At 47.8% G+C, this 17,380-nt stretch overlaps 1 protein-coding gene across 4 annotated transcripts in view; it reads left to right on the top strand.

The window, feature by feature from the left end:
• The first annotated feature begins 11,586 nt into the window (after nucleotides 1-11,586).
• The window catches only part of TLK2 (tousled like kinase 2), a 42,902-nt gene continuing 37,108 nt past the window's right edge, over nucleotides 11,587-17,380 (top strand). The window contains exons 1-3 of one of the 4 annotated variants that reach the window (XM_066566828.1): nucleotides 11,587-11,913; nucleotides 13,744-13,832; nucleotides 15,575-15,640. In XM_066566828.1, the coding sequence (XP_066422925.1) occupies nucleotides 13,752-13,832; nucleotides 15,575-15,640 (147 nt within the window). In that variant the 5' untranslated portion in view covers nucleotides 11,587-11,913; nucleotides 13,744-13,751. The remainder of the gene's footprint in view (nucleotides 11,914-13,743; nucleotides 13,833-15,574; nucleotides 15,641-17,380) is intronic. The other 3 variants (XM_066566830.1, XM_066566831.1, XM_066566829.1) reach the window with 3 other exon arrangements.

Genomic DNA, 17,380 nt, shown 5'->3' with positions numbered 1-17,380 from the left:
AGTAAATTGTAAATTCCACTGCAAATCAGAGCTTTCACCTTATCTTCCTGACAGCACAGCAAAATGAGAACAGCAGTCATCCATAGTGATTTGGATTGTTATAACAATGGTCATAAAAAAATTCTTTTGACCAGGGGTGAGATCAGACACAATTATCTTCTCTCCCAAATAATTCTGCTCTACCTTCTTTGAGTATGCCACCACCATTTCTAATCTGCAGTGAGTTCTAGAGCTCTGGGATAAAACCTGATTATTTTCAATAGAAGTGTGAGCAGAGGGAACCTCCTTGAGCACACACCAGCAGCTTTTGGCACTGCATCATAACAAAAGCTGGAAGAGCTTCTTGCTGTCATTGGCATTGGGATGAACTCTGGCTTGTCCCTACTGGATTCCCCACAGGAATTGCAGCCCCACACTGAACTTAACTGTTTTTCCTGAGCACTGCTGAAAGATGCACAGGTTTTACTGCCTAGAAGTGAGGATGGGGCTGCAGGGATCAAGTTATTACAGGATTTGGGGACCATCCTTCCATCTCTATAAACACAGATGAAGGGAAACTGAGTCATGCAGTCTTTGTTCTGATCAGTCAGCAGGATCTGATGTCAGTCAGAGAAGTGCCACCATTTTTTGTTTATTCCCATATTGGGGAAAATAAATCCATGAGAGAGGATGCCACAATCAAGACCATTTTTGCTATTGTTACTATTTCTCTTCCTTGACGGGGGTGCCTGGCACACATTCTTGTGTGTAGTGTCCCTAGACACTGACTTCAACAGAAGTTCTGATTTTAACTGTGTTTCAAGGCAAGATAGAAATTACCAGGAAAATGACGATTAGGAGGAATTTTTTTGAGGACCCTCCTGCAAAGTGGGGTGCTCTGGAGGAAGGGAGTTGTCAGCACTGTGCTTAACCAGCAGAGCACTGGAGTTCGTGCTTTTAGCTCTTGCTGAAGGCAGTAAGTTCCTGTGTGTGACTGCCTGGCTGAATGGGAGCTTGTGTTGCTTAAAAAGTGGGACACATTGCAGGAAATTACCTTTGTAGGCAGCCCTGAATGCTAATCTGAACTAAATAGGATACAGCATGAGTCAGAAGAGCATGAGCCAGGCCTGGACACTTGGCTGGAACACAGGCAGGGAAAGGCAAGGGAATCTGAGCCATGTGTGCCTCTGCTTTTCCCTCCTGCCCAGGGATTGTATGGCATGGCAGTTTTCATGCCAGTGAAGGCTTTTATTCTTGGTCTTTGACCCACAGTGGGATGAGCAGGAAATGGCAGCAGTTGGAAAGCAGTGATGGCAAAGCTCACTGGCAAGTCTTACATGTCAGCACCTGCCAGCAGCTCCCTGCCTTTTGGCAGTTTCCAGGAAAGAAGAAAATCCTGGTGAGGTTTGGACCCTGCTGTTCTAAACTGTGTTAACCCTAAAAAGCCTTCACTGCAAGTACAAACATAGCATGGGATCAGCATCTTGATTTTGGGGTGGAGCGTGACTGCTGTATTCAGGTTATCTTTGGATAAGGACACTCGTAGCTCTTGTAATTTCATGTTATGTGGAAGTTAGGGAGTTCTGGGGGATTGCCAGATCTTTGGAATGTGAAACTTACTTTCAGCTCCTGGGAAGTGGGAAGCTGCTGTTGATAGTCCATGGTTGCATGGGCCAGGCACACACCTCTGTGCTGTGTGTGGAACACGAGGGGATCTGCTCAGGTGTAACCAGAGAGGTACCACCTTTCCCTGGGGTCACTGGATGTGGCTTTCCTCATTTGGAGATTAAATTGCCTGATCTCCCCTCAGACTCCTTCCTCATTCCTGGGACCAAGCTCAAGGCATGCTGCATATCCCCCTCACCTGGGGAGCAGTACCTGGGCAGGGCCACCTCACTGCACTCTGTAATTACACAGCCACATAGCTTTTTCCACATTCAGTGCCAATAGTGGATTGAAGAGGTCAATGGAGGTTACACAGAAAATTAAATCTTGACTTTTCCACAACTGCAAGTGACTTCTTCCCTACTGAGATGAGCCTCGTTAGGAAGGTTGGAATGTATTTTCAGACATTCACAAAGAGGCTGAATATACTTAGAAAAAAGTGTGTGCAGTAACTCCAGCTTTACAATAGGATGTTGATTTAATTTTCCTCTTACACTAATCTTAGAGCAGTTTGTCTAAATAAGGCTTTCCAAAGCCCTGTAAGGTAGAATGTTATTATGTGTAACAACTGAGGCATGGACTCACACCGGCAAGGAATCAGAATCGTTTATTCAAAGAAACAGGCTGGTTTTATACACTTCTTCAAGACACAGTATTTCCTTATACGATAGTTCTCACTAAGCACCCTAGCACCCATCGCCACGTCAGCAGCACGCTTTCTTAAAATCCTTCTGTGGGGTGGTCATGGCTGTTCACCCGTCTGTCAGCTTCTGGCAGGCTCCTCTCTGCAGGGCTCTGCCACGTGGCACCTCCTCTCCCCAAGGCCAGGCAGAGACAAGCCTCTCTGTGCTGCCATGTGCTTCTTTGTGCTCCGATGTGCTCCTGCAGGTGCGTGCCACGGCCTGCAGCTCAACTCCATCCTGTCTCTGACCACAGTTCCCTCTTTTTTGTTTTATACAAACAAGAATCACTAAACAAAACACTCCCAACATTAGAACATTCCAACACTGGCCCACAACCCAAACCAAACAAGCTCCATTCCTCTTGTTCTCTCAGCTTCCCCATAAGCTGATGATAAAGCCAGAACAACCAAGACTGGTTGAATCACTCTTGCAGGTACCCATTGTGGACTGGAATCTGTGAAAACACAAGCATAACTTTGTCCCCAGGTTATCAATGGAAAGGGTCCTTCCCATTTTCTACTTTCAAGATTCTTAATAAGTCTGAGTGAGCTTGTGATTCACAAAAATGTTATTAGACTGCAGTTAGGTCATTCTGAATGTGATTGTAAAAATTAAGAACATGTAAGGCCTTTGTGGGGAATATAGCCCATCCCTACACTCCCTCTTTTTTGTTTTAACAACTATAATATGAACATGTTTCAACCTAGTAAAACAATGCATCTAAAAAACAACAAGCACTACTGAGCAAAAATAAGCCAGATAATACCTTTAACTGCCTAAATACTTTACCATCACCCACAGTCTGCCATCACTGGAGAGCCCTGTTGCTGTTGACCTCATTTCAGAGAGACAAGACACACTCTTTCAAGATGTGAAAAAATCTACCACTTTATTTTATATATCCCTTTATATAGTTTTATAAACCCTCCCATGTCTCTCCCCTATTGGTCAGTAATAAGCTGTTACTCCATAGTAATTAGTCAGTCTTGAACAAGGTGTCTACGTGCAAGAAAGGGTTGTTTGTGAGATATTGTTTTCATTCTTTTGCTGAGATGGTTGGGATTGTTGAAACAGGTGCAAAAAAACAGTCCTGATCTGTAGAATTCTTTTGCAGGGAAACAAGTTGGTTTTTGCCGTTACAGGTTTCTGTTTTCATGAAGAGCTGTTAGCTTTCTCACAGCTATGTCAGATCAAGTTAGGATTCAGTCTGCAAGGCCTTATACAGGCCTGCTGTTTGCCACCACAGAGACCCATTTTACAGTGAGGACCTGGAAAACTTTTCCTGGACAAGGTTTCTCAGTTTGCCTCAAAAGGGGGTCCAGCTTTTATAAGACCAAATCAGCAAGTCAAAATGAATTGATTACACTTCTAGTGCAGAAACATTTGGATCTGATGGTATATTTCCCTAAGCAGCCAGGGCCAGGGCTAGGCCAGGGCCCAAGCCTTGACTGGGAGGGTTTCCCCAAAATATGTACAAGCAAAACTTTATTAATGTAACCAAAACAATGCATATAAGTAACATTAAATAATTCTCTCACAACTAAATGCCTTCATAAAAACTCTATGTATTAATGCTACCTGGATCCAGAAGTATACTACCATCACCCAGTTAACCTTTAATCTAATTAACAGTCATGTTAAAACCTACAGTTTAGCGAAAATATAAAGTTAGTTTTTAACAAGAGCAAAAAAATACTTAAAAATACAGGAGCATCCATAACAAAAAGCAATTAGAACAATCCAGGGGGTCACAAGGTGGTGTGGTAAAAAAGCAGTCTTTGAGATAGGCTCCAGGATTGTGGCAACATTCTGAGTAACAAAACCAGGACAGTTTCATAGACCAGCAGCAGGAACTTTATGCCAAGCTTGCAGCCACCCCTGCAGAAGGTGGCGGCCCAGTCTCCCTGGGCACCCCCTGCCTTCTGCAGGGAGCAGGGACCTGGCACTGCATCTGCCGGTGCCACCAGGCTCCTTGGGTCTCCTTCTTACTGCCCACTTGCAGAGAGCTGCTCACGTCCCACCGGCCCTGCTCTGTCACCAGCGCAGCATTTGCCGCCGTCCCCTGGCTGTGCCATGCGCTTGCCAGCGTGGCACAGCCCTGCCATGTGCCCGCCACCATGTGTTTGGTGCCTTGCACTCACCACCACCGCTACAGCACTGCACCCCTGCGGCTCCCCACGCCCTCCCGCTGCTGCTGAAGCCACACTCTTGCAGAGGGCACACAGAGAGGGAACACAGTACCGTGAACGTGAACGGCCCACCTGGCTCCAGCTGCTCACCGCAACACGGCTCCACCTGATGGCACAGGGCAGAACAAGCACTTCTAGGATACCATCAGGGTTCCCTCCAGGATCAAATGGGTTGGGGAACCAGAAGCCATCTTCTGGTTCTCCTCCATCAGCCCCAATAGACTTACGGTCATTTGCTGGCAGTGCAGAAGGGGTCAGCACGGCTCCTGCAGTGGCACAAGCGCCCTTCATTGTCCAGTCTCCGGGTGCCGCATGCACCGTGAGTGCCTTGCACGCTGTCCACCACAGACGCAAAAGCTTTGTCAGTGCTGCATTGACTTGCATAACTCTGTCCCACAATGCATGCCCAAAAGTGTCCCATGTCTGAGGGTCAAAAATATTGGTGTCATCTAAAGTTGAATCATAGTCTTTTGCCCAGAAGAAGAATCTGTCCAAATCTGTAGATTCAACTTTCCTGACATGCTTTCTTAAAATCTCTTCTAATGTCTCTGCAACGCTCTGTTCATCGCTGATCGTTCTCAGCTGCTACCTTCAGTCTTGCAGAAAAGTTGATTGGCACCACGAGCTTCATTTCAGCTCCCAAGCTTCATTTCAGCTCCCAGGCTTCATTTCAGCCACCTGTAAAGTTCAGTCGAGCGTTGCTACTCGAGTGGTGCAACCACTAGTTGCCTATCAAGTCCCAATTTGGGATGCCATTTTTAACAGCTGGGGCACGGACTCAGACCAGCAAGGAATCAGAATCGTTTATTCAAAGAAACAGGCTGGTTTTATACACTTCTTCAAGACACAGTATTTCCTTATACGATAGTTCTCACTAAGCAACCTATCACCCATCGCCACGTCAGCAGCACGCTTTCTTAAAATCCTTCTGTGGGGTGGTCATGGCTGTTCACCCGTCTGTCAGCTTCTGGCAGGCTCCTCTCTGCAGGGCTCTGCCGCGTGGCACCTCCTCTCCCCAAGGCCAGGCAGAGACAAGCCTCTCTGTGCTGCCATGTGCTTCTTTGTGCTCCGATGTGCTCCTGCAGGTGCGTGCCACGGCCTGCAGCTCAACTCCATCCTGTCTCTGACCACAATTTTGCCCATTTTATGCAGGAGAAAGAAAAGCAGGGGGCAATCCCTGTTGAGAATAAAGTCCTCTTGTATTCTGGGAATCCAAGAGTGAGCAAGGACAGGGAAGGACTTGCTGGCACGTTCAAGAGGATCACTTTGTTCCAAATGCTTGCAGAACCAGTGAATGTTTCCAGTACTGTGTGCTTTGGGGTCACAGAGATCTTCCTTTCCTACCTGCAATGCTTGTTTCCCCTCAGCTGGGCCATGGCAGCTGTGCAGTTCCAGGTGGCTGCACAACTCCAGGTGCCTGCACACAGCTGCCTTCCTCCTCCAGCAGCAGGACGCACATTGCCTTGGACCAGGGCTCTGGGGCTGCACATGGCTTGCTGCTTCTGTGAAGGCTGAGTGACCTGGATGCTTTCCTACTGGGTTTGGGTATCAAAGCCTCCCTAATGGGATACCTGAAGGTATAGAGAGAGGGAGGGGCAGGAACAACCTCAGAGATAAACTCCATTGTGTAGGAGGGTGGAGAGTCTGGAATGGCCTCAGGAAGGAGTCAGGCAATGACGTGTTATCTTGGAGGCGCTCAAATCTCAAATATCAGTTGTCTCCCTAAGGAAAATGAGGAAAGACACTTTTAATGTTCCTAGTGTGGCAAAGCCCTACCCTTAGTAGACAAGAATCCACACAAGGGCAACATGTTTTGAATGGACATGTTTTGAATGCCACAAGCCTAGAAAAATCTTCACTGGCAGCTCATGCCTCATTAGGTCTAACAATATCTGCTGTGCAGACAAGGGTAGGTCTCCTCAGGATGTGATGCCTGGAGGTGACATCATCCATGGTGCTAAAATCTTCAAAACCCTGTTGAGTGTTGTACTCTTGTGAGTTTTGGTTGGGTTTTTTTTCCCCCAGTGCTATAAAATGTTTGGATTTGAGATCACATACGCCAGCTTTTATGTTTTAAAGATTCAGGCTATTTGTTGTTTTTCTCCAGTCCCCAGCTGCCTGTGTCCTAGTATCACTGAGGACTCTCAGCTTTTCTGTTGTGTACCTTGTATCAGTAGATTTCCAGACCTTATGGCAGTACAGAAATGCTTGGGAAAATGCAGTATTCCACAAGCCTGGAAAGCAGAGACAAAGAAAAGTCACCAAAAACACATTAAAAATATCAGAATCTTTACTTCTGACATTTTATTTTTCCAAAATTGAAGGCAGAAGGAACTTGTTATATGCTCTGTTAAAATCTCTACAAAATCTTACCCAGCTTTGGTCTAATCTGTCCTGTGGGTTAGCAGAGAAGCTGTGGTGGGGAAGGCAGGGCTTGCTGCTGTTTTGCTGAGTGTGCTTGTGGAGGGGAGCTCCAAGCTCCAGTGACAAAGAAGATGGCTGTGGCAGCTGAGTGGTTTTTCAAAACATGATACAAGTGCTGTGTACTAAGCATATTACTGACATCCAGGGAGGCTGAGACAAGAAGAGGAGAGCTACCACAGTAATGTAATCAGAGGCATTAACACTGGTTGGTGGCAGACCTGGAGAGAAGGATGTGGACAGGAGAGATCTGGCAGAGCTGATGCTGGCAGAGAGCTGGCTTGTCCCCATGGATGAGATAATATTTGGTCAGCCATGTGCATACTCTGTTGCTCATAACAAGCTCCTCTGAAAGGACCAAAGCTTAGGGGCTCTTAAAAAGTTAATGAGAAAAAGGAAAAACAGAATAGTTTCATACATCACTCAGGTGTGGGCTGGAAGGAGGAGTTTTCCTGCATGAGAATTCTTGGAGGTCCAAATAGTTTCTTCTCTTGCTAGGCCAGAATGTGAAACACTCAGAAATTGCTCCCTAACTGTAATATGATGGGAAAAATCAAGTTGAGGTCAATAGAATCTTGATTTCTAAACTTACATTGTTTTAGTTTTGAGGCTTTATAAGCTTTTAGAAGTAGTATCTTAGAAGTTGACATTAGAATTTTTAATTGAATCAGAAAATTTCCTGTACAAAATGATGAACTATTTACATATTACAGCCACTTTGAAGAGCAAACCTTTCCCTGTAAGAACAGAAATAGCTGACCTTTTCTGACCAGAAGCACCTTCTGATAAGTTGGCTTTCCTTATTGAAAAAAACAACAACAAAAAAAAACACCCCAAAAGCCAAACAAACAAACAAAAAAACCCCACACAAAACAAAAAATCCACCAACATAAAACAAACAAAAACACTCCACCAATTCTCTGCTGAGTCCAAACCTGGGGGATCAGCTCCCAGGAGAGAATATGTCATAAAAAGTAGTCCAATTGTGATGTGTCAACACTGATAATTATATTTTTACCTGAGAGACCTTTGCTGTTCCGGGGAGCCCAATCTCACATGTGCTGGCACAGCACAGTTGGAAGTGTTGTACCAGGCTGGGCTGTGCAGTGCATCTCTGTTCAGAGCTGTGTCCTGATGAAGTGTAGGAGGAAAAAGTTCTGAGATCACTGGGAAATTTATCCAGTGACTTCCTTCCTACTGTTATCTGACAAACTTTTCTAAAAATCCCTTGTACCTACCTGTACTCTGCTGACAGCAAGCGGGATCCTTAAAGGCTGCTCTGAAATTCCTGCTTACAGCCAGAAATACAGTTACAACTTGTTGATTCCTTCCCTCTCTGTGCCACGAAGGGACCAGCTGCCATGTCTGGTGTGAGGTGCAATTTTGGCATCTTGGAAAGGAAATTGAAGCTGGAAGTATTGCTCTGAGCAGCTCTTCAGAGGATGAAGGTGGAGAAGACCATCGTTCAGTGTGCAGCAGAGGAGTGTCAGGAAGGATATGACTACAGCGAGGATGAGCTTCTGGACACGCAGGAGCAGAGCTGAGGTAGCAGAGCACTTGGACTGCAAAACACAAGGGCTGCCTTTACAGAATGTGCTGAAGGGAATGTGCCCCAGTCCTGAATTTGGGAGTGAGAAGAGAAACCTCAATTATTTCAGAGGAATGCAGGGCAGGAGAGGGGGAGTCACAGGAGGAGGACAGTGCAACCTGAGTTTATCTGTTCCTTATCAGATGTCACCACCTTCTGTTCTAGCCTGACCCGGCAGAGCCCAGGGCTGTTGCCATGGGTCCTCTGACAGGCCTGGAACTCAGTGGTGCATCAAGGGATGTCTAGGAAAGCATCCTGGCTGCAGTAGATTCTCCAGGAGGCTCTCCCTGGGAATTTGGTCCTGCTGGAGGGAAGGAGAAGAGGGGAATTGGTCTGTGATTTCAGTGAAAATGACAGTGAGCAAACGACCATCAGGAAATGACAGAGGTTATGGCTGCTCCATCCCTGAAAGTGTAAAAGAACAGGTTGGATGGGGCTCAGAGCAACCCGGTCTGGTGGAAGATGTCCCTGTCCGTGGTAGAGGGTGGGACAGGACCTTTGGGGACCTTTCCAACATAAACCATTCTGTGATTCTGTGACAGCAAAAGTTTCTTCTGGTGGCCTACATGGAAATACTGATGGCATTGTGATACCTGGCAATGCAGTCCCTAGCAATGTATGGAGAAGGAGGAGGAAGTGCCCCATCAAGCGCTGTCAAAAAAGCACAGGAGAAAAATTAGACCAAAATGATCCCCTATAACCCCTAAAACACAAAGGTGGGGGACAGTACCATGGATTGGTTGCTACTGGTGTCCAATTCTGGCACTCTGAGGGGGTGAACTGCTCCGTTTGGAGTTGGAGGTGTTTCTTAGGGCAGTGAAGTCCAGAAGAGCTAGAGGGTTCAGTAAGTCAGTCCCTTTATTAGGTGTAACAGCTTCCACAACTCCTCCTCTCTCCACCCAAAATCAAACTGAAATGCACTAATGAAATTTAAACCTCCTTGAACAATGTTCACTGCAAGTGGTCCTAATTAATGTTGCCTAAATGGCTGTAATTAGCTACCAGCTGATGGAATATTTACTCCAGGATTTTTTCTTTAAAAACACAACCCAACACAGACACAAACAACTATTTATTTAATTATTTATTTTACAAATTCCTACCACTGATCATGCTGAAAATGTGACTTACAGAGCAGGAGCTGAAACTGGAGTGGCTCTTGTACTGAAAAAAAATCAGATTAAAGCACAGGAAAAGCAGCTTGCACAAGCAGGCAGCACTCCCAGAGCCATTTGCTGCACCAACGTAACAAAGTACAATAAATTAGCAATTTTAAAATAACAGTTTCCCCCATCGCCTTGCAGGAGCAGTTTTTCCACGATGCTCTGCCGGCTCCTCTCCACATCTCTTTTGCCAAACTAGTCGGCTCCAGATCGGTCATAAATCGCTCGATGTCACGTAGTGAAGGGGAGGGGATGGAGCTCCCTCTGTGTTCCCAGCCTTGGCAAATCCTTTATCGAGCTCCAGGAACCTCCGTTCCCATTGCTAATCCGCGCCTGCCTCCCCTTGGACAGGCCTGGCCACTTCCTTTCCCAACAATCCTGTCCTGCTTGTTTGCTTTTAGGAAAGCTGATTCAGCCTTGGAGCGAGCGGGTGCAACACCCGCAGCGCTTTGGGTCCTGCCCCTGCTGCCTGCCGAATGAACTGCAGTGGAATTGCTTCATTCCAGCTGGAACAAGACCTATCTTTAGTAATTTTGGGGCCTCTTTTCCCGGCTGTGGTGACAGTTTGGCCTTGGAAAGGCGAGAGTGTGTCTTGTGGGCTGCTGAGGCACCCGAGTTGTGTCTCACAGATGATATACCTGTTGGATCAGCCCCGAACCAGGGGCCCGGCCCATTCCATGTGGTGTTCCCAGGGGGCAAGGATGGAGTGGGGATCAGCTGGGGGTGCTGAGGTGCCCTTGCACCCTTTACTCCAGGGGATGAGGGTGGTTTGGGGAGTGAGATTGCTCGTGGGTGTGTAAGATGGAGACTGGAGAGGAGGTGAAGAACTGGGGGGTGGGATGTCATACCCCCTCTCTGGGGCATCCTGAGACAGGGGGGAGGTCAACCTTTGCTACCCTGGTGGTGGCATGTCCCTAGGCCTGCCCTTCCCCACCCCCAGGCCCTGGCTGGATCTGACCCCCTCCTTGTGCCTGTCATGCCCCAGCACCCTCTGCCCCCTGACCCTTGCTGCCCCTCCATCTGTGATCACCCCCTGCCCCACCTTCCTGACCCTCAGCCCTGACCTCACCCCAAGGCTGGATCCAACCCCTGCGTTGTGCCTGCCCCCTCATCCCTCCATGACCCCATAGTCCACCTTGACATTCTGTTGCCCCTCAGCCCTGTCTGACCACCCTCCATATGTCCTGCGCCCCCCAGGCCTTCCCTGACCCCCAGGCCCTTCTGACCCCGCCTTGTGCCTACCACCCCAGTCCCCCTGACCTCACGGGACTCTGAACCTCTGCTTCCTGCCCACACGTGTATTACTCCCCAGTGCCACCCAGGCCTGTCCCCATCCCAAAGCCAGATCTGAACTGCCCTTGAGCCTGCTGCCCCTTCAGCCCCCCCGAATCCCGTAACCCCATGGTCCATCCTGAGCCCTTGCTGCTTTCCCAGACCTGTGTGACACCTGCCATGCCCCCTGCCCCTTCAGACCTGCCCTGAGCCGCAGGTCCAAATGAGGGCCAAGCCCCACCCCAGATCCCGTAGAACTCTGATCCCCTGCTGCCCCCCTGCCCTGTGTGGCCCCCCCCATTCCTCCTGCCCTGTCCGACCTGCCCTGACCCCCAGGCCCCACTGACCCCCCCCACCTGCCGCCCCCGCCCCTCCCTCCGCCCCCTCAGGCCCCACCCCATTCAAGCCACGCCCCCTGACCCCCCTCCCCCCTCCCGCCGCGCAAGTCTCGCGAGACGCGGCGCGGTTTCCCCAGCGCGTGTGCCCCCATCGGCCGGGCCGGGCCCAGCGCCGCGGGGCGGGAGGGACGAGGGGCCGCACCTGCCCCGGCCCCACCGCGCCCGCCGGCCCCGTGCACCCCCCGCCCCGCCCGCCCGCCCCACCTGGCCGCCGGGTCTTCCCGCGAGGCCTTTGTCCTGCCGCCGCCGGCCCGCGCGCTCTCCGGCCCGGCCAGGCCCCTCACGCGAGGCCGGGGATCTGCGGCCTACTCCCAGCCCGGAGCCTTCCCTCTCCACCCCTCGACACCCTTCCCCTCCGCCCTTCTCAGCCTCAGTGCCCGCGGTTGAAGCCGCGGAGCCGCCCCCGGCCTCTTCTTCCCGCCCGTGCCGCCGCCGCCGCAGCAGGTTCCCTCCCTCCCTCCTCCTGCTGCTGCTCCTGCCCCCGGCGGCGGCGGGATCCGCGCGGTGCCCGGGGAGCGCTGGGCCGGGCGGCGGCGGCAGGAGCGGCAGCGCCAGGTGAGACCCCCAGGGGCGGCGGGGGCAGCGTGGGGACACCTCTCGCCTCGTCTCCGCCCGGCCCGAGAGTGGGTGGGGGCGGCCACGGGGAAGGCGGTGGCGGGGGCTGGTACCGCGGGCCGGCCCGGGTCACGGTGAGAGGGCCGCGGCCTGAGACCCAGGGCGGCGGCAGCGCGGCCTGGGCCCCTCGCCGGGCACGAAGCAGCGCAGGCCCCGCGGCCCGGCCCGGCCTGGCGGGCGGGGGTGAGAGCTGGGGGCGGCGGAGGGGCATGGCCTGCGAAGCCTCGGGATGAGGGTTGAGGCGGTGCTGGAGGGGAGGAGGAAGAGGCCGAGGCGGTGCAGCAGCTGGCAGTGGGGCAAGGCTGCTTGCTTGGCAGCTGGTGCGTCTGCGTCCCGAGTGGGTAGGAGAGGGGTGTTGGAAATCCCCTCCCAGGAGGACAGGAGGGAATGCCAGCCCTGCCTGGAGGGGTGCAACGGGTCCCGGAGCAGCCCCCGGTGGGGGGGAACTTGTGTCAGCCCCTTTCCCAGAGCAGCATCCCGGTGTGGGGATGCAATTCCCTGCGGATGGTCGCCCCATGATGGACGAGAGCCCTGGGAGCTCTTGAACATCTTGGCCTTTGCGGCTTGTCTGTCATTTTCCTCGCTACCCAGATTTCCTGTTTTGAAAACTGGGCTGAGAGCTTTGTTGGGCTTTTAGAGCCTGTGGCAGAAATATGGATGTTTAATAACCACGTTTAGGATCCCATTAGTTTTTGAAGCTTGGGACTGATTTGGGAGAGCAGTTGAGAATGCCCCCGGATGGATTCACTTTGCCCCTGTGATTTGGAGCCGCAGTGTTTGGAGGAAGCAGCAGGGACAAAATGGACAGTTCATAAAAGGAACAATTGTGCACTGCCTGTTCTAGAGGGCACTTGCTGCCCTTCAAGAACTTTCCTCATCTCATATGCTCTTTACACAGCAAATCTTTATCTTCTGTTTCTGGCCTTTTTATTTTTTTCTACCTTAGTCCAGAAAATGAAACTGGAACAGACATTTCTGGAAATGAACTTGATTGGTGCAGTTGGGAAGATGTGATTCACAGTTATAATGAACGGTGAATTTTGTCCCATTTTTTTCTCAGTTCAGGATTTGAATTATGTATTTCCTGATTTTTAGCCTGTTTACACAGTAATGCAGGGTAAATTTTTAACCCTTCAAATAAGGCCATCCATAGTGTTGGGTTGCCAAGAGGTACCCCAGGTACATCCCGGGTATAAAAGGTGCTATTATTTTAGAAGTATCTGATGCTTTACCTTGTAAATTAAAAGGTTTAATCGTGCGTTATTTTCTTTTTATAATCCTATTCTATGCTTGGAAGAAGCAAAGCTGTTATCAGTGAAATCTGGAGTTCATGGAGCTTGAGTATTTCCAGGATTGGCCAAAAATAAATTATGGGCTAAAGAATGTTGCTTTTTTTTTTTTTCTAGTCATGCAGCACGGATGAAAAGCTCTGAAGCTTTTAGTCATAACACTCTGGTCCCATGTTTTCGTTTTAATAAAGCATCCAGTGGGAAAATGTGTCATAATTTGTTTCTTGGACTTAGAGATCTTGAAATGGCTGGTACAACAGAGGAGAGGAAACTCCAGCAGGGTTATGGTTTAAATACTGTAATATGGTGGCAAAGTCATGTTGTTACTACGTGGTAATCTTGCATTTCTCTTGCAAGAAAATGCTCTCTACACGGTTGTCCTGCAGAATAGGCACTTTTAAGTTTCATCAATGGCACGGAATACTAAATGTCTCTCTCCTTTCCTTGCATTTCATAATCTGAGTGTGTTATTCTTCCATAGCAGCAGAAATGATGGAAGAATTGCATAGCCTGGACCCACGCAGGCAGGAGCTCCTGGAGGCCAGGTTCACTGGGGTTGGGGTTGCCAAGGTGAGTGTGAGTACCTGTAGTGACAGGTATGACTGCTTAGCCATCCTGCCTTGTGCTTTGATTGGGTTTTTTGATTTCTACATGGGTAATTTTTCTTTGCAAAGAGATTCTGTGTCACTTGTTGTGTTTTGAACTCTAACATGTGAAGTATGTTAGAGAGGAATGAAAATGGGATCTCTGAGCAGATGTTTTGCTGTACAGAAGATTTTGGGCTCTAATTAAGTTCTTAGGAATTGTTCCATCTTAAGGCATCTTGTATGCCCAAAAAACTCCATGACGACTTTGTAGAACTGGGAAGCTCATCTGGCCATTCCTTTTTCCAAGAATACCTTTGAGAGCTGAATTTGGCTGCTGATGGGATACAGTTTCAAGTGTTGTGTGTTGAATACAACACATAACCAGACTGAAACATTGAGTCATATTCTTTGGGGTACAGGAGCTAAAATTTTCTACCCCATCAGATGGAACACACAAAAAAAGTGTTTGCATGGCAGCTCCCCTGTGTCTGATCCACAACCTGCCAATAAAATCCCATCTTTATCCTCATGTACAGCTTCCACTTGGTCAGGCACTATCTAAAGCAAGGCACCTGAGTAACAACCTTGTGTCATTGCTTGGTGTCTTGGCATTAAGCTGTGAGTGCTCAAGGTGCTGGCAGTGTTAATGTCAGACTTTCTGAGCAATGAAATGGTGACAGAACTCATTTAAAACTAGGTCAGGGATAATGAGTTAATTTTTGAGGGAGATACTGAATTTTGAACATGAAGGTAAAGCAACACATCATTAGATGATTTTCTAAAGCCACTTAAAATTATTTTGAGATAAAACCTTGTAGATGGCACATTTCTCAGGAAAACACAAAGTGATTCAAAACTTGAAAAGAGTTTTGTTTGAATTTTCGCTTTTCTTTCTGCTCTGCCTCTCAGACAGAGTTGAGTCTGGGAAGAGAGCAAAAGGAAGCCAAATGCTCAGCTGTAAGAAAGATTAACACTAGAAGTTAAGAGGTAACAATTTCAGTTGCTGAAGTAAGAGTGTGGGGATTTTTTATCTTTTCCCCTACTCTTAAAACTTTTAGCATATTAAGTTCTTTTTATTGCATGAAAGTTGATGGCATTTACTGTACTGTGATCTTGTTTCATACAATGTTACAACTTTTCATGTACTTTATCACCTGTTTCTTGCCTCTTTTTCCCCATTTTGTCACTTCAGAATCTTTAGCTGTGCCAGTGCAGATAAACCCAAACATCTTACTAGAACAGCTAAAAGCATGGACACTGGTATAGCTTTAAAGCAGTGCCAATGTAGTCAGCTTTCACAAAGAATGTTAGGAACTCTTCCTTTTAAAGGAATAACCTTTGAGAGATACAGGAAAGCAAATCTTAATTATGTTTCCAATATGTTTGGAGCAGAAAGTACATGCCCTTTTCTGTTAGGGGTGAGTATTGAAAACTCGTTTTTAAAGCAATCCAGGGAAAAAAGCCTCATTTGTTGGAGGCCTCACTTTGAGCAAAGCTCTTCTGTTACTGAGTTTTATTTTTACCTGTTGTTACACGGTTTTACGTTGTACTAGCCAGTAAACTGTTAAAGTGCATTACACTTACTGCAAACAATATATTTATTTACTTGCATTCTTGCTAATTTGCAATAGATCTGCCAACCATTGATATAAATTAGCATGACTCTACTATGTTGCAGCAAATTTTGGTTGCAATATTAATTTCAGCTACTACATTCCCTCCCAGGTTGGTGCTTCAAATTCCCTCCCTACCCCCCCAAGCCTCCGTCCGTCATGCTCCGCACTGGCATTGGTAGGTCACTGTCTTAAAGGGAATATATTGGGAAAGCTGTGATACAATTTTGTGTGATTCAGCTAAGATTTTTAGCTGGCTCCAATGAAATGTTTAACAAAAGAACCGTGGAGTAAGTGAGTGCCATCTAGTGGGACAGGGCCTGGCCCATCCTCCTGGGATGGAAGGTATCTGGTGCTGTTTATTGCATAAAAGGAAGAAGTGTCATCTCAGATGTGATTGGATGAAGGCAGCAGACAGTTGTACTGAGCTTCCTGCCTTCCTCCCACTGGGTGTATCTTGCTGTGTATGGATTCTTTCTTTAATGTTTAGCAGCACAGAGTATATTTTGGACCTGTATAAAATGAAAGCGTTCGTTTATACCTTAATACAACTTCAGCTTCAAGCCCACAGTTCCTCTGTGTTGTTAAAGAGCAGCTGTAAGTGTTTGGAGGTATGAATGAGAGCAAGCTGATCTAGAGCAAGTTTTCAGGCTGGAGACTAGAAAAAAGCTTCTAGCCATCAGAGTAATGGGATTCTGGAAGAGCTTTCCAGTAAGAACTGTAGAGGATAGAAATCCTAAACTGTTTTGGAAACAACTGTGTGCTTGTCACCTCCTGTGGTAGCTGAAGGCACAACCCAATGACCAAGGTCATTCGCAGCTCCAAAAGCCTCAAAGTTCTGTTGCAAGTCTGTGATGAAGTTTTTTACTTGGTAGCTGAAGAATGTATCTCACTAGAAGCTTGGAGTTAATTCATTGAAACAAATTTATGAGCAAGGAATGTTTCTAGGCAACTGTTATAATCCTGTGCTTCACCCATGTCACTAGATAGCTTCATAAAGCTGGTGATGCTTTAGATGTCTATTCTTGCCATATGGTGAAGTGCCATTCTTCACTAAATTCCCAGAGCAAGTCCCTGAATTAACACATGACACTGACATTGACTGTTCCTGCTTATTTAGCTCCTGTTTATATTTACATACTGGGAAAACCTAAGTGTATATTCCCATGAGGCATTATGCTGACTAGACATCTTCCTTAGGTCAGGAGGCCCAGGAGAAAAAAATGTGAGTTGTTTCTCTAGATAATATTGTTTAATTTAGTCTGTTCTCATCATCTGCATCCCTTCCTCCTATTTGAGTGCTGCCTTTAAGTTATCAGGCAGGTTAACTTGAAGGGATTTGTGTCATTTCCACAGACTTTTCCTGGGTAAGAATTTAAATCAGTAATTGTGATGGGTGAACCTGCATTTGTACACAGCCTGTCTCAGGCTTAACCAGGGTGGATCTGCACAGCAGCACATGTATCTCTACAAGTTTGGTTTTCAAAAGATCTCTGAACCAAGCCCTGTGTGCCACTTTTATAGTTAAACTAAAATGGCTGAAGTACTTCTAGGGAGCATAGTTGGGCTGTAGGAATCTTGTAGATCCATCTGGCCGTGCCAGAATTTAAAAAGTCTTGGTCTTGGTAGCTAGTGCTCTCTTTCCTCCTGCTTTGAGGTAATGATGCAGGATATATGCGGCCAAAGAATTGTTCATAAAGAATAGTATTTGCTTGGATTAGTTTGGTTTTTACTTATTCTCTGTAACTTTTGAAGTCTTGATCACTTCAGCAACTCCAGTTCTGTGATGTACTCAGCAATAGTTTTAGCAGCAAGGTTACCATGTGGAGAATTCGTGTTTGAGGATAATCATATCTTCCTTGGAGGGAAGTGGTGCTGCACAGTGGTGGTCCCCAACAAGTGTCATAGGCCATGAGAA

This window comes from Molothrus aeneus, chromosome 28, assembly GCF_037042795.1.
Source record: "Molothrus aeneus isolate 106 chromosome 28, BPBGC_Maene_1.0, whole genome shotgun sequence".
Taxonomy (NCBI): domain Eukaryota; kingdom Metazoa; phylum Chordata; class Aves; order Passeriformes; family Icteridae; genus Molothrus; species Molothrus aeneus.
The sequence above is the reverse complement of the archived record's forward strand: the minus strand, read 5'-3'. Positions and strand labels throughout refer to the sequence as shown.